At 43.3% G+C, this 24,603-nt stretch overlaps 1 protein-coding gene across 1 annotated transcript; it reads left to right on the top strand.

Moving 5' to 3' along the window:
* Positions 1–1,037: 1,037 nt before the first annotated feature.
* Positions 1,038–23,872, top strand: adgrg4b (adhesion G protein-coupled receptor G4b; the record flags this gene model as incomplete). The annotated part of the gene is made up of 16 exons (XM_080014205.1): positions 1,038–1,045; positions 1,418–1,584; positions 2,979–3,108; positions 5,293–5,393; positions 8,510–8,714; positions 9,776–9,941; positions 12,122–12,253; positions 13,152–13,277; positions 13,689–13,734; positions 13,899–14,002; positions 16,110–16,231; positions 20,728–20,996; positions 21,493–21,607; positions 22,101–22,179; positions 22,326–22,527; positions 23,667–23,872. Exons 2-16 carry the CDS (start codon positions 1,488–1,490, stop codon positions 23,870–23,872), a joined length of 2,100 nt encoding a protein of 699 aa, XP_079870331.1. The 5' UTR covers positions 1,038–1,045; positions 1,418–1,487.
* Positions 23,873–24,603: the final 731 nt, after the last annotated feature.

Raw genomic sequence — 24,603 nt, 5'->3', positions numbered from 1 at the left:
ACAGGTAGGAAGGTACAGTAGGGAGATGGTGCTATCGGTAGGTAGGTAGGTATTTCAGGTTGGTACAAGTAGGTCAGTAGGTAGGCAGTGTAGGTGGTTATTATAAATTGGTTGGTAGGTAATGTAGGCTGGAGTTAGGGAGGGAGTGACTGTAGGCAGGTATTATGTTTAGGTAGGTAGGATGGTAAGTATTGTAGGTAGGCACATACTATATACAGTATAGTTAGGTAGGATGGTACTGTAGGTATTTTAGGTAGGCAGGTACTATATACAGTACTGGTTGGTAGGATGGTAGATATTGTAGGTAGGCAGATACTATATATAGGTAGGTAGGATGGTAGGTATTGTAGGTAGGCAGGTACTACAATTTGGTAGGTACTGTATGTAGGTAGTTACTGTAGTGGGTAAATTATTAGGTACTGTTAATAGGTAGATAGGTAGGTAGTGTAGGTTGGTAGGTGCTTCAAGTAAACAGGTAGGTCCTGTAAATAAGTTGGTAGGTACTGTAGGTAGGTATATTGTATGTTAGTAAATAGCTAGGCTGCCAGGTGATTATATAAAATCTATATACACAGTATACAGCACCAACAACAATCATTATAATGCAAAAAATTAAATACATACAGAAAGAATAATGGACAATAGTAAAACAATGTAAAAGGTCAAAGAAATTTAAGAATGTGGTCGGGGTTAGAATAACTGTTTGGGTGTGTAGATTGTGTGTTAGAATGCATGGTAATTTAAACAAAATGCAGAATCCATATTTTATTTTTCATTATCTTTTACCTATTTTATTATTGTTCAACATTACTTAAATTCACATTTCAGACTTCCTTCCAATCAACAATCAAATATCTCCATGTCTGAAGTGGTAAGACAAAATCTGACCATTATTCCACACACATTTAAATGTCAATTTTGTTTTTTATGTTTAACTTTAAAACTTATTCAGTGTTGAGCAAATTTTCTTTACATTGCTGGATGAAGCATCTGTTTGCTTCAAAGATTTTATTCCGTTTTAGGTTTTCTCACACAGACATTCAAGGTATGGGCAATTCACTGTATCCATTCACTGTATCCTTCCATTCATTTGTCTATCAATGCATCAATCCATCCTCGTAGTCGATCCATCCATCCATCCATTTCTGCATCCATCCATCACCACCATTTTCATCCATGCTGAGACTTTTTACTTCACATCTTTCAGTTACAATGAGAAAATACATTTTTTTAAGAGCAGTACTTTAGTTATCTTGACTTCTATTTACAAAGCAACCAAATAATTCCATGCAAAGGTATTTCACCTAATTTTTAAATAATTTCTAAAATACTAAAATACTAAATTTATACTATTCTAAATTACATATATTTTCATTCCCTTTCTAAAATGGCATTGATTCACATCTCCCTGTGGAAGGGGCCTCTTGTTGGTCCACAGAGAGAGCTGTGTGTTCCAGGTTCAGGTTGTGAGGTCGCAATCCGGCACGATGGAGGCAGAACACAGGATACGATACCTCCTAGAGTTGCCCTACAACAGCAGCTCCGTCACCATAGCAACACAGGGCATTCAGATCAGTCGCATATGTGAGTGATGTTTAGGTTGGCTTGAAAGTCGCTTAAAATCTGTTATTACTACACGATGACCGCTCTCTGATATGAAAAGTCGACTCTCTGACTCTCTGGTTGACAAGGGCGGCCTTTCAATACGGCCAGGAGCACATGTCCCTGACCTGCATGCCTCCCTGACCTCCATGCCTACCTGGCCTCCATCCGTCGCTGAACTTAATGCATCCCCGACCTCCATGCGTCCCTGTCCACTATGCACACCTACCTACATGCCTCCCTGACCTCCATGTGTCCCTGACCTCCATGCCTCCCTGACCTCCATGCCTACCTGACCTTCATCCGTCCCTGACCTCCATGCCTACCTGCCCTTTATCCATCCCTGGCCTTCATCCGTCGCTGAACTTAATGCATCCCCGACCTCCATGCGTCCCTGTCCACTATGCACACCTACCTACATGCCTCCCTGACCTCCATGTGTCCCTGACCTCCATGCCTCCCTGACCTCCATGCCTACCTGACCTTCATCCGTCCCTGACCTCCATGCCTACCTGCCCTTTATCCATCCCTGGCCTTCATCCGTCGCTGAACTTAATGCATCCCCGACCTCCATGCGTCCCTGACTACCATGCACACCTACCTACATGCCTCCCTGACCTCCATGTGTCCCTGACCTCCATGCCTCCCTGACCTCCATGCCTACCTGACCTTCATCCGTCCCTGACCTCCATGCCTACCTGCCCTTTATCCATCCCTGGCCTTCATCCGTCGCTGAACTTAATGCATCCCCGACCTCCATGCGTCCCTGACTACCATGCACACCTACCTACATGCCTCCCTGACCTCCATGTGTCCCTGACCTCCATGCCTCCCTGACCTCCATGCCTACCTGACCTTCATCCGTCCCTGACCTCCATGCCTACCTGCCCTTTATCCATCCCTGGCCTTCATCCGTCGCTGAACTTAATGCATCCCCGACCTCCATGCGTCCCTGACCACCATGCACACCTACCTACATGCCTCCCTGACCTCCATGTGTCCCTGACCTCCATGCCTCCTTGACCTCCATGCCTACCTGACCTTCATCCGTCCCTGACCTCCATGCCTACCTGCCCTTTATCCGTCCCTGGCCTTCATCCGTCGCTGAACTTAATGCATCCCCGACCTCCATGCGTCCCTGACCACCATGCCCACCTACCTACATGCCTCCCTGACTTCCATGCCTCCTTGACTTCCATGCCTCCCTGACCTCCATGCCCTGACCACCATGTGTCCCTGACCTCCATGCGTCTCTGACGTCAATGAGTCCCTGACCTCAGCAGCGCACTTGGACATCATCATCACCCAGGACACATTTTAATGCCAGATCTGATTAGGGCCAATATCACGGCACCTGTCTGTTTTTCCTTCTTCAGTGATAGTTCAGTGTGAAGGACACACCCACCAGACCATAAAAGGCCTGTTTAAGTGGCCCGCTACCAAGGCACAAAACAACGCCACTCAGCCATGCCCAGGAAACCACCAACGCAACGCCACACGACACTGGTAAGAGTGGAAAATAGATTTTGGCAAGCGAGAACTGCAAAGTACAATCAAACAGATGGAATCATCTGTGTAATGACTGTCATTCCCAATCCTTAATCTCATCATCTGCAAAACAATTCTATCGTGAAAACAATTGATTCAGCAAACCGCTCCAATGCATGTTCACTGACCTTTATTATGGATGTTGATTAAGTCTGCTGTGAAGCTGTATTGTGGACTCTCTCCGTGTGTCGATCAAGTACACTCGAACATTGAATCTGGAGGCTGCCGTGGCTAATGAGGGAAAACAAATCACCAGATGGTTTCTGTGATCGATTGTCCTAGCACTGTCCTCTGACCTGATCCTTATCGGTTATCTCGGTTATTATCTCTTCAGTCGGCAATACAACACCGATAAACACCTATCTTGCCAAGACAAAACTGAAACCCACCTGACTCTGTGAAGTCACACTTGGCGATGCATTCGAACCTTTAAAACCATCCACACAAATTCAATTCCAATTCCCTGTTTTTGAAGGCAATTGTGTGATGCAGTGTGTCGAGTTCAGTTGCTGATATAAGGGACTTTTAGAACTAACCGGTGCTGATATCTGATGTCATGTTTCTCAAGTTTATTTCAATCCAATGTTACATATTTTAAGTTGGATAAGGAATTCTGATGAATTCTGCTTTATATATGAATACAAAGATATGCACATTCTTCTGACTGTAACAGTACATGTGATAATTGTCCTGAGTAATGAATCAAATATTGTTGGTTGCAGCACTGACATACAGGATAACATCTAGGTTGCCTAGGCAACCACGGTTCCCTGAGGAGGGACCAGATCTTTAACTCATGGGACAGATTGTCAGATCACGTAATCCAATCGAAACGCTCTGCATTCAAGCCTGAAAGGCAGAGGAAGTGCCTTTTTAGGAATTTATTGCGGCTTGGTTGGTGGTTGTCAACACAACCTAGATGTTCGTTATCCCAGGGACTGCAATGTGTTACTCATGGGACTGTATACCATCACGTGGTGGTATCGTGATCACCTGAGATAGGTTCACATAATATCGTGACCTCACCCCCACTGGAGTATATGTGGCCATGTCAGGAGACATGTCAGTGGCCGTGTGAGGAAAAATGCTTACGGGATACTGAAAACCCCTGCATACCGAGGTCTTTGCGCCAAACTCAGCATGTGGTAGAGCAGACCTAGTAACTTCCAACATGTGAAAACGGCAGAAGTGTATGAGGGGAGCTCCAAGACGCTGCCCAACATATATCCTCCACCGATGCCCCCTTAAAGAGGGTCCAAGAGGAGGAGACCCTCCTGGTGGAGAGTGCACACCGGCCCTGAGGGACCTCTAATGACAGGCTGTAGGCCAAGTCTATGGCTTCCACCAGCCAATGAGCCAACCGTACCTTGGACAGGGCCTACCCTTTGCTTGGGCACCAAGGCACACAAACAACTGGCTCCTGTGCTTAAAGCCCTGAGTGGTATTGATCTTCGGGTTGAAAGAAGCGTTAGGACGCATGATCACTCTATCGCCTCCACCCACGAACTTCATGCAGGATGGGTTGACTGACAATGCTTGCAGCTCGCCTTTCTGTTTCTGCGAGGCGAGCGCTAGCAGCAAGGCCGTCTTCAGAGAAACGATCTTGATGTCTGCGGTGTGTAGGGGCTCAAACGGAACCAGTGCGACTACCAACAAATCCCAAGAATGGACTACGGCTGCCCGGGCGGGGCGGAAGGGGAAGTCGAGCCGCAATACATTTGCGCGGGGTGGGACAGAAGCACGATGTCGTCACTTCCTTTGCCTCTTAACCATAAATGCAGAGCGTTTTGATTGTATTATGTTATCTGACAATCAGTGCCATGAGTAACAGATCGCTGTCTCTGCGATAGGGTACACAGTAGATGTATTTAGCTTTTTTATTGTACAGAAATACAATTTGGGTTTTTTATTCTTGGGGGAGGTGTTCACATGGGATTCGATGGCGGCGTGCTATTCAGCCAGTGTTTATAACAATGTACTCATAAAATCTTACCATCATTAAGAGCATGGAGGTGTAATAAGTGGTTTGATGTCTTGTGAAAAATAGCATTAGTTTTATTTTTTTCAGAGTTTGTCTCCTGTGCTTCAATCTGTTCGGTTTACATGATGTTGGGATGAATTTAAATCTGAATGTACCAACAGCAAGCTGTGTCTCAGTACGCACTGGATGTCCCCTGACCTGGACCAGTGTCCTCCGGTGGTGGAAACCATCCCTGACCTGAATGACATCAACGTCACTCCTGGTTCGTTACAGAGAGACACAAAGTTCACATGCTCCACATGCTATGCTGCTTCTTTCATTTTGGTGTTATGATATATATATATATTTTTTTTTTTTTTTTGCTGAAACTCAGCTGACATTTCGTACCTACGTATTTTGACTTAGAATTGCGTAGTTGGTAGGCAGGTCTGTAATAATAATAATAATAATAATAATAATAAATATAGCTGCAGGCAGCAATACACAGGGTCCAGTTTAGTCGTGTTACTTACGTATTACAAGTGGAGGTTCCGAGGTTCCAGAATCTGCGCTCTGGACTCTCCTACTGGGGATTCTTTCTTTAATTGCTTTCCTTTTAAGGGGACAGGAACCTCACTGGACTCGGGTTGGGAGGAGTGCAATTTTGAGTTCAAATTGACGTTTCAGGAAGACCTACTGCGTCAGCTCCAGAGGAGGCATCCGTCACATGGTTGTCTCTCTGCTCTGTACAATTGGCTCTTCATGTCACATGTTTGAAGCAACGTATTTACAGAGGTTTACATATTTATGGAAGTTTACGAAGATAATCGAGTTTATGTAAAATTAGCGGTGAGTTATTTTCGTGAGTTATTATTACTCTTCTTCTTACTTTGGATTGAATTTTAGATAGGTCACGTTTCCATGAAATACGAAAAAACGTTGGCGTATCTCTCGGACTAATTACAGTTTCACAGGTTCTATTTCTCTGACGAGTTCTTGGTACATGAACGCATCACCCATTCGCAGTCAAGTGGGCTTGACTCTACGTGGTGACGAGTTTCTGTGGATTAACGTTTTTTTCGTGAATCATTTAATTACCATTTATGATGATGTATTATTTATTATAATAATGATAATAATAATTATTATCATTATAATGATAATAATAATAATAATAATTATCATTATTATCATTATTATTTTGGGTCCAGCCCATCCCTATTGTTATTGCTCCAATTTTAATCATCAATTTACGACTGCATTTTTCGGGCTTAAAGTGTCCGGCGCACGACAATCGCCGAACCCACGGACTGACAGGAACTAGTGAAAAACTGTTGAGAATTTAACGGAAGTTGTAGAATGTACGCACATCCCGATACGCCAACGTTCTACAAGTTATGGTCAGGTGGTGGAGCGAGATGAGTTTGTGGATGTTTATTGCACGTTGTAACATCATCAGCCAATTAGTTCTATATGTGCAGGTTGTGGCTCTGGGGGGGGCATTCGCATCGTGCTAGGTGTGTGGTGTTGACTTCATCAGTCTCTAGGGGTTGCTCTGGGCAGTATCTGCGCTGGGTCCAGCCAATCTGAACACCCAGCTTTTTGTTTGATATTTTATCTCTCTTCCCCCTTTTGTAAATAAACACATTCTGTTCGCATTGAACCCGGTGTCGTGTCCCCCCTTATTTTGCGGCATTCGAACCAGTGCTAACTAGGGTTGGGTACCGAAGCCTGGTGCCAAAATGATCGGTATCTACTGGACCAAATTGCGACACAGATTTCCGTTCCACTTAAATGGCTGAGCTGTCGATTTATATATTTGCTCTCTGGAGTACCGGAATTTAAATGTTGACATTCCTTACTCACCCCCAAGCAAGTCAAAAACATTCCGTGTATGTGTCCTCACACATGGAGTTCGCTTGCAAGTCCAGAGCAACGGGTCTGAATCGTGTCAGTTTAATTTAAGGCCCAAAAGTTTAAAAAGTTGATGAAATGCCTGTGAGGGACATGCAGTGTTTAGTCCTTTTGAATGGAATCGTTTTTTGGGCTAAAAGTATCTGGAACACAACAATCGCAGTATGCACAGACATGGCTGAGATCTCGTTAGAACCGGGACATTCGAGTTGGATCAATATCGATGTACATTTGGAGCAGAAATGAGTGAAAAACTGTCCGAACGTTGAAACGCTTTGATTAGTTTCAGGAGTGGGCCGCTTTGTGACATCATTAAGCGTTATGTGACATCATGATCCGTGCCGTTCGGTGCGGTTTCGTCTCTTGGTGCTCATTCGCAGTTGGAGGGTTGCGCTGCGTAGGTCAGCAGACAACAAGGAGACAACAAGCCGATGCGACGTTGAATGTAAACTCTGAAAATCGCGCTTCGTTTCATAGAATCCGGAAAACCGTATTATGTGCCAAACATGACTTAACTGGATCCTGTGTATTGATGCCTGCAGCTATATTTATTATTATTGGGGTTTTTTTGTCTATTGAAGAGGTGACTGTTGATGGAGATAGACAAATGTAGACACTTTATTACTTTTATAACTACTTGTTATAAGATTATTTCAAATCTATTCCAATCTATTAATTTATTTTGTAAGTACCCATGTAATAGGCAGGATAATGTGCAGCCAGATGGTCATTATTGCATACAATATACATACAATACAATGCATACAATAAACCTGGAACATGACTGCATGTTTACAGGGTTAAGTGATGGACATTGAGGCAGCTGAAGACAGGAGAAAGTCTTTACCGGGTGTTTTACGTCAGCAGAGCCATTAATTGTCTTTTCAAACAAGCATTAAAATTGACTTGCCACACTAATATGGGAGCATGTGCTGCTCAAGGGCGTAACTTTGGTTTGAGAAGTAGCGAGTATGACGGCGGAGCACGGGGCAGGGGCAGCACGGGGGACTGCACAGGGGGGTTGACGGAGAACGTGTCCCCATCACACATGGTGCTTGTTTCGTTACATGAGGAAGCAGAGTAAAATAAAATAACCGAGTTTTAAAATAAAAACACAGTGTTTTGGCGCACCGATCAAGGGCTGGCACGCCGTGGGAACAGTCGGTGCCGTCAGAGAGCAATTGGGACGCAAAGCCGCGATTATTTAAAATTATATTGTTATGTTTACAATGATATATTGAGGGGGACAACGCTTTCTTTTACCAGGAAGGGGGGATCCGGACCCCCCTGTTCCCCCTGTAATTTACGCCCCTGGTGCTGCTGCATCACCCAGTTGACGAATTGAAGGAAGGTCACACACACACAGCAGCTTTTAAAGACTGCTAATCATCTCCTAAAACCACACCCCACGACCACAAACCCCCATCAGAATGCACATCATCCTTCACTTCACAGACTTCAGTCCTATTTGATGTTCATTCACAGACAATGCCGGGGACGTGGTTGTGATGATTGAGCATTTGCTCAGTAACCAATCCACGCTGAGCTTCCAAGAGCTGCAGACTGTGCTCAACATGCTGAAGGCAGTGGTGCACATCAGTGCGGTTACTCAGAACCTGGGCCTGGCAGTGATCAACGTCATCTCTGACGTCCTGGAGTCCGACAGCGACCTCCAGCCGTTCACCAACACGTGAGTGGCTGAAAGAGGCTCCAATCAGGAAATTGATTGAAATGGACCCCCCCTACCAATGCACTCTCTTCTCCCACCATGCTCCATCTTTCTCACTCGGTTTAAAATGATCGTATAAACTCACACACTGGTTCGGGATTGGTTGAATAGCCATGAGTTGGACTATGACTCAGAGATTCAGAATCTCCATGGCTACTGTTAGGGGTCCACACATTGTCCTGTGGTCCTACAGAGAGAAAAAAGAAATGTGTGTAACGTCACACTCAAATTTAACCAAAATGTCTCCTGGGATATGACAAGGCATGTTGATCCATCACCACCACCAAACAAAAACTAAACAATATCAGCACTGATCGAATGGTGATTAATATTCAAGTTAAAAGTTTCGGGACCTTTAATAAGTGCAGTAAATTGTAGTTAAAATATGGTAAATTATAGTTATAATCTGTTACCGAAGCTATTGGAGGCAGATGATCCACTATGGCGACCCCTAACGGGAGCAGCTGAATGAAGAAGACAGTTATAATCTGTTAAATTATAGTTAAAGTATGGTCCATTATGGTTATATTATATGGTTATAATCTCCCTCTCTATCACTCTCTCATCCCCCTGTCTCTCCATCCCTCTCCGTCTCTCTCCATGTACCTCTCTCTATCTCTCCATCCCTCTTCATCGTTCTTAATCACTCTCCATCCCCCTCTCTCCATCCATCCCTTCTCTGCATCTCTCTCCTTCTCTCTATATCACTCTCCATATCTCTGTTCATCCCTCTCCACCACCCTCCATATTTCTCCCCATCTCCCTCTCTCCATCCCTCTCTCTACATCCCTCTCCCTCTCTCCATCACTCTCCACCTGTCTCTCCATTCCTCTCCCTCCACATCCCTCCCCATCCCCACTTTCTCCATCCCGCTCCCTCGCCATCAATCTCCACCTATCTCTCCTTCCCTCTCCCTTTCTCCATCACCCACCATATCTCTCTCTATCCCTCTCTCTCATCCATCACCCTCCATATCTCTCTCCATCGCCTTCTCTCCACCCCTCTCCGTCCTTCCCTCTCAGTATTCTGAACATCACAGAGGCGGTGGGGGATAAGATATTGGGGTATAACAGCCACTCTGCCCTGGTGGCTCCTGCTGTGGCTCTATCCGTGGTGGATGTGTTTCCAGGGCAGTTTGACGGTCTCACTTTCAGCGTGTCATCGGCCCAGGGCGGCTTAAACCCTGAGGTTAGTTAATAGAACACACCTGGAGAAGTAACATTTTTGTTATTTCTCCAGGTGTTTGTTACTTTTGTTACTATGCTACCAATGATTATAATATTTATTTAATTGTTAATATTTATTTTTATTTTTTAATATTTGTTTTGCTATAATGAATTATTATTATTATTATTATTATTATTATTATTATTATTATTATTATTATTATTATTATTATGAGGGGTCCATCCCATAGGATTGTTATTGTTAGGATTTGTATTATTTTCCTTGCCATTTTTGGGCTAAAGGTGTTCGGAACAGGATGACCGCTGCAGCTACGGACACGGTTGAGGTGTCGTTAGAAGCGGGGCATTGCAGACATCGCGTGGTTCAAGTTTCATACAAATCAATCCACATACAGAGCAGGAATTAGTAAAAAAACAACAAAATCTGGCGCAAGTAGTCAAACTTTCACGCATCACCGAAGGCTCTAAAACTTCCAGTCGGATGGTGGAGCAAGATGAGTTTGTGGAGTAAGGCGCTTAATGATATCATTTTCCAATGTGCTATAAATGCCCTGGTTGTGGCTACGAACGCCATTCGCGTCTATGGAAGCCATCTACCAAAATACTGCGGTTTACTGTATTTCACAGTATTAATTCACCCCTTTGTTTTCTGTATATTCAATCAATAAATAGTTGATATTAAAAAAGAAAAACACTTGGTAAAGCTTCTGACATGGAGCAGCACAGGAAGGTGCTTGTCAGGGTTTTCAAATTTACAGGAGAGGCAAAATAAGGAGATATATATCAAAATCTGACTCATTTGAAAAATGTCATATGTCAACTTTATTTACCTCGCCTTATGTTGTCGCTGCATGGTAGCAGACAGCCAAATGCTGTAATAATCCATCCATTAAGTCATTTCCCGAACCCCATTCCACCATCTTTGTTTACACTTGCTCCCAAGTAAGGTAAAGCACCGTGTCATAAAATATTGGCGTAAAGCAGTTCTGCCGCTGCCAAAAAGGATGGTGAAATGCGTCTGCTAAAGTATGGGTGAATTAAAATTTACAACTTCAATTTTTTCAACATAAATCTATACCGTGAGCACAGTATTACAGGGAAAGGCTTGGGGTTCAGAACCATGGTTGCTTAATACCACTATACACCCTAAAACGGGACACCGTGACATCGCTAGTGCGTGGTGTAGACTCCTCGTCGTTACAAACTGCGTGAGCCAATGCTGCTTTCAATGGAAACTTTAACTCGTAATGCTGACCTTCAGATGACAGCACAAACTGATGCTACGTTCCATGGGAACATTCTGACATTTGAGCCAGTCGTAACACACAAACTGTAGGAGTAGAAAACAGCCAAAAACATATTCTGTGTTTGTGTCCTCGAACATGGAGTTCCCTTGAAGCTCCAGAGCAACAGGTCTGAATTGCGTCTGTTTTATTTTAGTCCCAAAAGTTTAAAAAGTTGATGAAATGTCTTTGAGGGACAGCAGTGTTTAATCCGTTTGAATGGAGGGGTGTTGTTGTGAAATTCCACGCGGAGTGATTTCCTTCCAGAGACACTGTGAGGCAGGACTCTGTGGACTACAGGTAGTAGACTACCACCTTCTCATTTTTAGGATAAAGTAATAACACAACAGGTGTATCGGCTTGTATTAGTAATTCTACGTGTCACCAGGACATGGAAAACTCGTGTCACCGCGTCATTACGTCAGCCACTGCTGAGTTCAAGGGAAACTCGGAAAATTGTAACTCGTTTTGATAGTAATGCTGATGTAAAGAGGAGCGACAGCACAAACTGATGCTATTGCGAAAAATTGTAATTGGTGTCGATACTGGACCCCATGTATTGCTGTCTGCAGCTATATTTATTATTATTATAATTATATTACTACTACTACTAGTAGTAGTAGTCATAGCAGTAGTAGTTATAGTTGAAGGTATCTTACCAATTTTTTGTTAATTTTTAGGTTTATTATTTTTTATTCTTATATTTCATCATTATCTTATTATTGCCCTTATTATTTTACTCACTGTTTTGTTGCGGTGATGCAATGACAATTTCCGCTAAATATACATTCTGCACCAAATCATGGAACCTGGTTGATGTTTTGAAGGATTTGGAAGAACATGTATCAGGCCTTAGCGTGTTCTTAACGTGTGCATTCTGTTCCTGTGTGTGCTGTAGATACACATCAACAAGGCTCCGTTCAACGGCACGGTGGCCTTCATCTCTCTTCCTTCTGTCCTGGAACACAGCTTCCCCCAGACGCCTCCCAGGATCCAGTTTCAGTTCTACGCCATCCCCATGCTCTTCAAGGTTCCCCATGGTCTCAGCAACGGGCTTCGGTTGGGGGGGGGGTTGCTCTGATCAGCCATTTTGATGTAGAGGAGCGAGTCCATTCACAAGCTCTGTACGTTACACCTGGGAGCGAAATGCTGTTTTGGTGTGTGCGAGTAATTTGGGCTTCAGGAGTTTAGTAAGTAAGCCAGTGTGGAAGTTTCGCCTACCACGCGCCACCCAAGTGGCTTGTTCTGGGACCTCTGGTGCAGAGACACAGAAGACGGGGTTGTAGACACACCAGTTTATTGTAGAGAGTGAGCTAGGCGGAATTAGCCCAGGAGCAGATGGAGGTGTGTCATGACAAGGGCTCCTCTCCTGAGTGTGTGTGGGGATGGGGGTTTTACCTGCTGCTCGTTAGACCAACCAACAAGCAACAGGTACGTATGTAGCCCCTCTGACCCTGGATCCACCCAATTACCAAGACCCAGGTTAGGTGTGGCTGCTCAAACCACACCATCCCCACACTACATACATTATTTTTTTTTTTCAAGATGAACAAAATCGAAAATGACTATCAAATATGTTAGGGATAGCCAGCCGGTCATTATTGGTAAAATAACTCACAGGGTGCAAAGTGGATAAGTAATTAAAGTACAGAAATGATCATGCAGAACTAAAGTTAACCATTGGTTTTTTTTATGAGACCGCTAAATAGTGCCACTCTAAGCCAGGCCTCATTTTCAAAGCCTGGCCTTGACCAGGCTAGGAGGAAGGCACTAGTTGCCGCCGTAACCTAGCTGGCATCTTTTGTAGCTGGATCTCAGGAGCACGCTTATCCAGAAAGTTAGCCAGGCTAGCGGAAATACAGTAAGCCTGGACTACGGTGTAAGTCAGAGTTTAGGAGAACTCCCCTGGTTATGATTTCCAATTACAGAGTACCCAAAATGGCAGAGTTCTCAACACATTTGTGGTGTCCGCCAGTGTGACCAACGCCAGCAGTCCAATCACAGAGCTGGTTCAGGACGTTAGTGTGACTTTGCACCACCTAACGCCCAACACGGTAGGAGAGTTCACCTCTAACTTCACCATTTGTTTTAGGCTGATACCTGCCTGCATCCATGAATCTATATAGCGGTCCACAGTCCTCTGAAAATCATGTTTTACTCCAGGGAAATACATTCAAAATATACATTTTATATAAGTTGTGTTGCTTTACCTATATAGTATAAAACAGAGTATTGGAAGAAGTACTCAGACATTTTACTTGTTTAAAAGTACAGTACAAATACCCTGACTCGGATCCTAGCTACAATTTACAAAAGAAGGGTATATTTTTATATTAATTTTGATAGATGTAAATACGAATCTTTTTTAAAATTTACTTAACTAACATGACTGGTGTATAGATAGTTGCTTTGAAATGTAGTGGAGTAAGTAAGTGCAAATAAATGGTTTTCTTTTCTCTTCATAGCTTAACAGAAATGTCCAGTGTGTGTACTGGAACTTCAATGACAATGGTAAGTCGTCCTTTCCATATTAATCGTACCAATTTTTTGAAAGCTTTACATGATAAATACACACAGGCACCTGTGTGTGTGTGTGTGTGTGTGTGTGTGTGTGTGTGTGTGTGTGCGTGTGCGTGTGTGCGTGCGTGCGTGCGTGCGTGCGTCTGGCTGGGCAGGCGGCCACGGAGGCTGGGATGGACGCGGCTGCAAAAAAGACAACACCAGCGTCAACTACACCGCCTGTCTGTGCGATCATCTCACACACTTTGGAGTTCTGTTGGTACGCAGGTGCCCTTCATAAACCTTTCTACTGCGTACCTCCCTCTGGCACCCCAAACACCTGGCTGAGGAGGGAGGGCGACAAACAGCTGATACAGGAATCACATGATCTGAACAGTAGGAGAAGTTGTATTAATCTTGTCAGACCTAGAGTAGAAGTATAGTGGTAGTAGTGGTGGGGGTAATGTTAATGGGAATGGGGTCCAAGACCCTGCAGGGGGGGGGTCGTATCAGTAGCAAGAGGGGTTATTTCGTGCTAATGAATGGCTGTCTGTACGTTATCCAGCTTATTACATGGCTACTTTCCAAAAACGAATACATTGCCACAGAATATTTAATTGAAATAATTGTATAACTAGTATGCCTAGTTTAAGAGCTTCTGCTACAAGAAAAAAAACAAAAAAACAGTCGAATTTGGCTAATTAGTTTCCCTAGAAATTAGCTATTTACTGTTAATGTTAAATTAGCTGTGAAATGAGACTGAATGGGGCGTTGATTACGGTGGAACTACACCAGGCGCGTTGGTACAACGTAGGGGCGCGGCGCGGTGTGTGGGTGGGGCAAGCTTCCTATTAAGTACACGTTAATCCACTGTTTCATCTATACTGTCAGCTGCGCGACATTTCTCTACTTTTTGCACGAGAGGTCTTTTTTTTGTCCAACTGCACACGGCCTTGGGAGCCTTTCCCATAGAAACAAAAGATAAAACTAAACTAAACTAAAGAGTGCAATCAATTTAAATGTGTTTTCATATTGGCCTACATTGTACTAGAGACCTAGTGCTGCTGTCAAATTTGCTTATTGATTCAAGGATGATGTGGGCTGGTCCTCACCAGTATGCAGTACCGGTACTTCTACCTTTTACTCTTTGGCGTACCGAGACTTTTTTTTGCGCACTTCTCGCAAGTTGCCAGTACTCTGTTCTACCCTCTCAAGTAGACAATTCAACTGGACATATTGTAAAATATATCATATTTTGTTGAGTCGGAGCACACTATTTGATTTTATTATCATAACAGACTAACTGCGAGCTCCGGCTGAGATTGCCATGATGTCATTGACCATATATGGACATGGACGGGGGATATCTTTAAATTGGGGTATCCATGTTTGCACTTTCTATTTCGCACCTTTTTGGTGGAAACAGCTGCTTTCACTCTATCTATTCCACCAGTTCTCTGCCAATGTTGGTAAAGGCTGCTGCCTACGCTCTCTGGTTCAGATGAATTACAAAGCATTGTATCGGGCTGAGAGACAGCAGGAAGTGATGCGGCGTTCAATGGGAACTCGGAAATCTGTAATTCGAATCTGTGGTCGCTGTGTTAACAAAACACAAAAACTACAGTTTATTTCAAAATGTCAGTAGACATGTTTTGAAATCTATTCAAAGGGAATGTTGTCCACAGAGTAGCTGCACTTATTTTTTTCCACTTCAAGCACTGATCAAGACCCATTTTAAATACAAAGAACGAACATATACTGTATTTAATATAGCAAACATTTTAAACAAGTAATAAGCAGAAATCACAAAGATGCTTTTCATAAAAATCAATGATAAAAGCATGGGTGGTACTTCAAACATAAAACTCATTATCAAGATTAAGATTCGAGAGGTTTATTTGTCACATACATACGTTCATACGTATATGCAGAGAAATATCAAACTGTGTGTTAAAGAATATTTAAATCGCTGTTGTCTTCAATATTCCTCCTCTCTCAGACAACATTGACGCACCTGAGACGCTTCACTACGTAGCCGTTGAAGCTGGTAAAAAAATCCACGCTCTGGCCCGCACTCGTACACTGCACAAACGTTGGAGTTCTGCCGTTACATTGGAGTTTCTAGTTGGCGTCACAAGATGGCCCACTAGATGACGTCAAACAAGGGACATGATCACAACGGTCATTGTAAACAGATCAGCGGCCATTATTCAGAAATAACTGATCGAGTGGTCAAAATCGAGTGTTCCACAGAGACTTGTAATAATAGGAGCTATTTCTTGCTGCTTGCTGTTAATAGTGTTATGTGCAAAAATTATCTGGATTACAAAATGTGTGAAATGTGCATGAATACGTACCAACTATATGTGTGCGTGTGATGTGGCCAGGATGTTTCTAGGACAGAGGTGGATCCAAACAACCAGAAGATTCTGACCATCGTCACCTATCTGGGCTGTGGCTTGTCATCACTCTTCCTGGGTGTCACAGTTCTCACTTACACAGCATTTGAGTAAGAATCCTTTGACTCTTGGTTTATATCTGGTTGATATGGTTATTGACATGGTTGATTTAGTTTGTGGTATATACTGTCTGCCGAACTGGAATTCCTTGCGCTGAGTTCATGTTTAGTCATGTGTGACAGCATATAGTCAAGTTCATTTTTTAAAGTTTATCACAGTAACCAACAAAACACTGTATGAGGATCCATCTTTTGGGATGGCTCAGCTTTCTACGAGATTATTAGTTGAAGACGCCCAGACTTTGTCATTGTCGTTTTTATTATTATTATTATTATTATTATTATTATTATTATATTTATTATTATTATTATTATTATTATTATTATTATTATTGTTATTATTACAGACCTGCCTACCTGTACGCATTTTGTGTACCAACTACGCAATTTTAAGTCAAAATACATAGGTACGAAATGCCAGCTGAGTTTCAGCAAAAAATAAAGAAATAAATAAATAAATATATATATACTCACAAAAACTCACAAAAAGTTAGGGATATTTGGCTTTTGGGTGAAATTTCAGGATGAACCTAAAATGCACTAAAACCTTTACAGGTGAACTTAATTTGACCTTCTATAAACTTTTGAATGCACATGTCCAACTGTTCAATGTTTCAGTACTTTTTGCACAACTTGCTGTTCTCTAACAAGGAGCTGAACGGCAAAATTCACAACAGGTGTTTGATCCATGAATCGACCAATAAATTTCCTGGTTCAATTAGAATTGGTATTCAAACAGTCCTCTTCATCACGCTGTTCACAATTTGACATCATGAGACCAAGACGACACCTAACAATTGATCAACAGTACCTCACCATTGCAAGGTTTCAAACAGGATGTTCTCAGTGGCCACTGAGCTTAGAGTGTCACAGAGTGTCATCAGCAGGTTGCAACAGAGATACACAGAGACTGGAAGAGTCACAGAAAGGCATAGAGCAGGACGTCCTTTGGCCACATCCCACACTGATGACCGCTTCATTGTGAACAGTGCCCTGCGAAACCCATGATGAATGCCATTCAACTCCAGGCACATTTAGGGAGGTGAGAGGCACCCAAGTGTCATGTCAGACCATTCAAAACCGTTTACATCAGCGTGGTCTGTGTGCTAGACGACCTGCAAGTGTACCTGATCACACCACCAGGCACAGACATCATCGTCTTGCACGGGCCAGGGAGCATTTACACTGGACGAGGGACCAGTGGCCTCAGTGCTGTTCTCTGATGAAAGTGGATTCACGTTGAGCAGAAATGATGCCGCCAACAATGTTGGAGATGTCAAGGAGAGCGCTATGCATCAGCCACTGTTGTCACCAGACGAGCCTATGGTGGTGGTGGTGTTACAGTGTGGGCATGTGTGTCTAGTCAATACAGAACTGCCCTACACTTTGTGAATGGTACAGTGACAAGCCCATACTATCTGAATAACATCTTTAATCCAGTCATTGTGCCCCTGCATGAAAAACACAGGCCTCATTTCATTTTCATGGAGGACAATGCTCCAGCTCATCGAGGTTGCATCATTAGGGAACGGCTGCTGGAGACTGGGGTACCTCAAATGGAGTGGCCTGCACTTTCTCCAGACCTGAATCCCATAGAAAACCTATGGGTTCAGCTGAGTCGCCGTGTAGAGGCTCATAACTCTGTACCCCAGAACCTCAATGACCTGAGGGCCGCCCTTCAAGAAGAGTGGGGGGCCAGGCCTCAGCAGACAATAAGTCGACTTGTGAACAGCATGAGACGTCGTTGTCAAGCTGTAATTGATGCTCAAGGCCACATGACAAGTTGAGACATTGACATTTTTTGTTGTGGTTTACCCACCACTGTTGTTGGCTTTTGTTTCAATAAATTGTTTGAGATGAGGAAATCACCATTGCATGCTTCTACTTAAATGACCTACTTTCATGATATATCACTGTAGCGTGAACTTTTTACATTTTCCATAAATTTCACCCGAAAGCCAGATATCCCTAACTTTTTGTGAGTAGTGTATATATATAAAAATAAATATATAAAATTGTAATTTAATGATGAAAATCAATCAATAGAAAAAAATAGCGTAAATTTATTGGGTATTTAAATTACATCCCTCGTATTGGACCGGATGCTACAACCTTGAGTTCTGTAACCCCTCCCTCTCCTCCCACTTAACATCTACTGATACCCAGAAAACCCAGGCAAAATGGGAAGTAGGAGAGTTATAATGAAGCAAAAAAATGTGACCGTAATGTTAACATATAAATCGTGAGATGCACCTTTCAGCCGGTGACCGGAATTAGCCGGTTCTCAGTGGCTGATCAATGTCAGATATATCTGATTCTGTGCTGGTCAAATTTACACACCAATACTGTGCTTATGTACTGTACTCATAAAAATGCTCAGTTTCTCAAACCCGATGCCAACGTGATGTAACGTAGTTGACTAGTTGACACTTGAAATAGAGCAAAAGAAAGAAGGTTTGGAGGTACTTCAAGGTAAACAAAGAAGATTCGATGAATTATTTATTCATCGCCTGACAATATTCTAACATGGTGCAGACTGCGTATCTACCGCTGTCACAGCAGAGCTCCGCTCGTGATGACTCTTTTTTTATTTGAGACTGATAGATGAGATGAGCAAAACCAGTCATTCAATTTGATTCAGTTGGTTTAACGCTGTGAGGGAAGGAGGACTTCCAGTGAACGAAAGTAGGTAGACTCGGCCGATTATTTAAGTAGTTTATTTTTTTGTAATGATTGCAATTTATTTGCAAAGTACCATATAAATATAATATGAATGTTGATTTGCACTTAAAGTGAAAGAGTTTAAATTGAAGTTTGAATCGGAAATGTCCATGTTAGTTATGTTGGGTCCTGCTAAAACTAAGTGAGAGTTACAGGTTTAATTATACTGAAACTTGGTAAAAGTCCCATATTACATTTTATTGGAACTCATTGACAGTTTCATGTTCTATTATTGTTCCATAGTAAATAATGGACAATAATATACAGTGTCAAAATCAGCAATCTCACTTTTGTGGGAACTCAAAATTGCAGCGGTAGTCTATGTGCAGTGTACCTTTCACGTGAGCGTGATCAGATCACTGGATGTATTTGTCGTTGATGTACAGCAGATCGGAAGTCGGAATCTGCAGGTAAGACTTCAAATCAGAAATAGGAACCGGCTAGGAAAATTGTGATCGGTGTGTCTCTAGTTAGTAAACACTAACTAACTCTAGTTCGCTAACTTTACAAGATGATGCATTTCAGGGGATATATCCTAATGAGATTCATTTGTATATATAGTTATGCGTAGTAGCTAGCATACGATGTAATTTGCCTCATTACGAGAGGGCTGCAGTGTGAAAAACTGATGGAGTCTCTGGCAGTTTGGCCACCACACGCCACCCAAGTTGTGTTTTAGGGCCCTCTGGCACAGAGACACAGATAATGGGTTGTTAACACCAGTTTATTGTAGAGAGTGGGTTAGTTGAAATTAGCCCAGGAGCTGATTGAACATGTCATGACACAGGCTTCTATCCTGGGTGTGTGTGGGAATGGGGGTTTTAACCTGTTGCTCGTTAGCCCAACCAACGAGCAACAAATATGCAGCCACCCTGATCCCAATCACCTAGATCCAGGTCAGGTGTGGCTGCTCGCCACACCATCCTCACACCACATACCCCCGACACCAAACTGAGGCCAGGGAGACTACCTGGCCGAAGCCTACTTTCCCCCCACCAAGCAGAGAACAGAATAAAAACGAATACAGACTTTGACATAGGGTTCTTATACCTAAAATGCTAAAAACACCAGACTCTGAAACAGGGTTTCCATACCAAAAACCAGCAAATGTCCAAAAAAAAAATGCGGAATACAATGCGGAATACAGTGGTCAACCGGCGTCCTTCACCCAGAGTGACGATGTAGACTCTCCTCCTCTCTTCTGTGGGACCTCCAGCTGCTGTGTTGGCTTGTGAAGGCATGGCCGGTCTTGGCTGTCGCAGGGGCTACTTAGAGGGGTGGCCTGGCTGCTGGGCTGCTGGATGGTCCTGGCGATGGCTGCTGGACGGAGAAGCTAGCTGCCGGCGATTACCCATGGTGGTTGCTACGCCGCTTCTCACCCGGTCCTCCGCCGGATCCCGGAGGTGTGGCTGCTGCGAGTTGGGAGGGGGTTGGTGCTGGGGCTGCCTGTTGAACTGCTGGTGGCTCAAGGGCGTCTTCGGACAGCCCTTCTATGTCCCTTCCCCATGCCGGAGAGCTCAGGTGCCAGTTTCGCAACCACACACCACTCAAGTGGTGTTTTCAGGGCCCTCAGGACACAGAGACACAGACGATGGTGGTTGTTAACACCAGTTTATTGTAGAGCGTGGGCTAGCTGGGGGATGATGTTATGAGTTAATTGAAATTGAATTATACAGGCCTACCTGAGTTACTACCAATATAAATGAATAAATAGATTGAAATTAAATGCCTGGTGGTGGTGGTGGTGCTCTATCCGTCTCTTGCAGGAAGCTGCGTAGGGATTACCCCTCTAAGATCCTGATCAACCTGTCGCTGGCCCTGCTGGGCCTGAACCTGGTCTTCATGACCAACTCGTGGCTGGCATCCTGGCACGTGCATGGCCTGTGCGTGGCGGTGGCCTCCATGCTGCACTACTTCCTGCTGGCGTCGTTCACCTGGATGGGACTGGAGGCCGTCAACATGTACCTTGCCCTGGTCAAAGTCTTCAATGTCTACGTGCCCTCGTACATGCTCAAGTTCTGTGCTCTGGGATGGGGTGAGCACTGACAGTTCAATCTCTACCGCTAGTTGATTAAGTGCCTCTTCTCTTTCTATGAAGTCCCTCTAATGCAGGAGTGGGAGACACTGGCCAGCGGGTCAACACTGCCCACTGATTGTTCCCTAGATCCTTCCTAGATCTAACAAAGTAGTCAGTCTAACCTTGTTTGACCACAACTTGCAAAAAGAGACAATGAAATCTTGCTCACTGTCACTGTATGTAAGGGATAATGTGTAACCAGCCAGTCAATATCGCAGAATAATCCCCTTCAAAGGGATTTCAGACTCCCCACCCCTTTTCGCTCTCCAGACAACTTAACCCTACCATCGATATACTGTCCTTGGTGTGAAATTGGACATAGGGTAGAGAAGTGGTTGCCTGGACAGCGGTCATTATTACCAGATCAGCTGTCATTATATAGAAATAACTGACCGGCTTACTGCTACTATTGACCAATCGGAATCCAGGATTAAGGTCCCCCTGTTCCTTACAGGGCTCCCCCTGGTGGTGTGTCTCCTGGTGCTGGTAGTGGACAGGGAGGCATACGGCGCTCACCTCTACACCGACACTCCATCCAACCTCAAGCTGCTGGACAACTCAGATGACTTGTGAGTTTTCCATCCCATCGTTTGCCCTGCAACATGTACTTTTAGAGGGCTTTTTTAAATTACTGAACAAAACTGGTTATAGTGAGTTCAATTTTACAATTTCATGTTCATGTTGCGTTTCATGATATTTACCTATGGACTTTCCTTGTCCAATACTTTTTAGTATTGTCTTTATTATCTGTTTATAGCTTTTCATTTCTATGCTTTTATTCTTCTTTGCTTTATATAATGTCTGTTATGCTTTATATGCAAATCGCTGAATTGCCCTTGTGTATAAAATTTATTAATTTATACACTATACTTGATCATTATTTAGTTTATTATTATTATTATTATTATTATTATTATTATTTATTATTATTTATATATTTTTTTACTTTCAAGGAGATGGTCAACATTTAACATCTATAGAACTGTGAAAACTTCTCTTTCTTTTGAAAGCAAAAGGAAACAAACACTGAGGTGACTTTTCCTTCACACTCTGTTTGAGCAGCTGCTGGCTACAGGACGACGTGGCTTTCTACGTGTCTGTGGTCGGCTACACTGTGATGGTGTTCCTCTTCAACACGGCTGTAAGGAAAAATTAAGTAAAATTCACGCTGAACACACATTGCAATTGGTTGTGTCGCCTATTTGATTGTAATGAGCAATTAATTTGATTTCACTGGTGGAAGAGTGACAGCCTGTGTCACTCATCACTCTTAAACTCTCCTACTAGGTTTTTGTGGTAGTTCTGATCCAGATCCGCCACATGCGGGCCAACCGCCCAGCCGGTATCCGCAGTGGCCTGGTCCATGACCTGAAGGGCGTGGCCAGTCTGACCCTGCTGCTGGGCCTCACCTGGGTCCTAGGGCTCTTCACCTGGGGCCCGGCCCGGATGCCGCTGCTCTACCTGTTCTCCGGACTCAACAGCCTGCAAGGTGCTTCAAAAATAAAATTAAAAAGTGACTGCTTGATAAAATAGACAGTTGAAATGTCAATGTTGAGCATATTTTCAGCTGCACAGTTAATATTTATTTGATTTCTATATTTGATTATGTTTTGTATATACTTTTTTGTATGCCAACATATTGGGCATTTAAGTACATTCTGATTGTGATTCAAGACTATATGCTTTCCATATTCTAAACTTTTTTCCCACAATTTCCAAACAATTTCCTACTTTTGTAAGAGTGTGAATAGTGGATAGAAATGTTTGTGTACTGAATGTTCAGGTTTATTGTATGTTGCCATTTTTTTAATATTTGTTCATTCTTATGAATGTTTGATTATCTCCTATTGATTTTGATGTGTGCTGTTGTACCACCTGCTGTTATTTCCCCCAGGGATGAATAAAGTATCTATCTTTTTCCTTAATTTAGTGTTATGTACTAATAAAAGACACGTTACATGTTACAGCCACAGACATTCAAATAAGGAAGCTGTGAGGTAGAATCAAGGTCTTTTGTTCAGTCTTAAAAGAGTTTCAGTTTGACAGTTTTGTTGACTGCCACTGACCTTCACCAACATAATACTTATGTTTATGTCACATCCTTTTTTATTGCAGGCCTATTCATTTTCCTATTCCACTGTCTGATGAAGGAAAATGTCAGAAAGCAGTGGAGGATTCACCTGTGTTTTGGGCGCTTTCGATTGGGGGAGTACTCTGGTATGAAAACCACACGTGGAAGGAAGTAACTGAGGTGTTAAAGAGACACTGTAGAGATTTGATTGATAGTTAAATAGGTTTGAATTATATCCTCATTTCTATTTAATCCATTGGAAGCTCCCTCCATGCTCTTTAATATAATAAAAGCAGCCGGTGTGTTATTCAAGTTTACTTAAGGTCATGGGACCAAGAATGATTCAGAAGCCCTACTTTAATGACTTCAAAGATGATGAAACACATTGATTATAATAAAATACAAAAAATATATCTGCACTGCTATAGAGGCTGCCGGTGCCACGATCACATTCGGGGGACTTTGGATTTCTCTGCTTTAAGCGGTCCCCGCACAAGGTTATCAACTGACCACTATCGTGAATAAGCCTGTGTCACCTGTTTTGTTGTTTTTGCCAGAGTGGAGCCACACAGCATCAGTGGGAGCTGTGGGCTGGACCAGGCCTACCCCTCCAGAACCACTGGCCCTGTCGGTGCGCTCGGTCAAGTCCAGCGCCACAGACAGCACCTCGGCCTCCTCCGAGTCCGGGCAGAGAGACCTGTCCACCAATAGACCCAACCTGGGTGAGGACTGTGATACCAGCTACCATGACCACGGGTCTTAAGATGTAATTTACCTCTTATCTCGCTTTGTCATCTTTCAGCGCTGCTCGTGGATGCCTTGGCTGTGCCCCGAGCACCGAGTTGCCAATCTACCTGCAAGAGCTCGAACCCCACCCATCTGGATCAGCCACATTAGCTGTCTCTCCCAAAAACAAACACGGCCCATCTTAATGTCTTTGCTTCTGTCAGTTTAAAAACTTTGTGTTGTGTGCAAAAAATTGCCACTGAGACATTATTCACTTTCAGAATAAAGACTCCATTAACTGCCACTAAGATATGCATAATAAACGCCACAGATTCACTTCATTCCATGACTTTACCGAGCCATTTCTATTAGATATCATTGTAAAATAGCCTGTAGATATGAAGTAATGACTGGCTGCCAGTTTCCAGAGTTGGTTGCCAAGCAACTGGTGAGTGGACCCATGGTGCCACTGAACCGTGGCACCACAAAATGTGTAAAGAAAAATTAAAGGGACACATTGGCTGTGAGCAGCACATTCTGCTCTCTGTTATTTATGTGTCAGTGTAAGGTAACGATCAGAACAGGTTCACAAGATCTGTTGTCCATAAGGGTCCTTCTAATTTTTCTTTCTATGTAGACTTGATATTTCATGTTGGCTAGAGGAATGTGAGCAGCTATTAGAACCACAGCAGCTAGAAACCAATTTATTTCAAGTGAATCCACTTTGAGGTGAGGAAATCTCTTGATGACCTAATTATACCTCCTCAA

This window comes from Zeus faber (assembly GCF_960531495.2).
Source record: "Zeus faber genome assembly, chromosome: 14".
NCBI lineage: Eukaryota > Metazoa > Chordata > Actinopteri > Zeiformes > Zeidae > Zeus > Zeus faber.
This window is presented reverse-complemented; position numbering and strand designations above follow the sequence as displayed.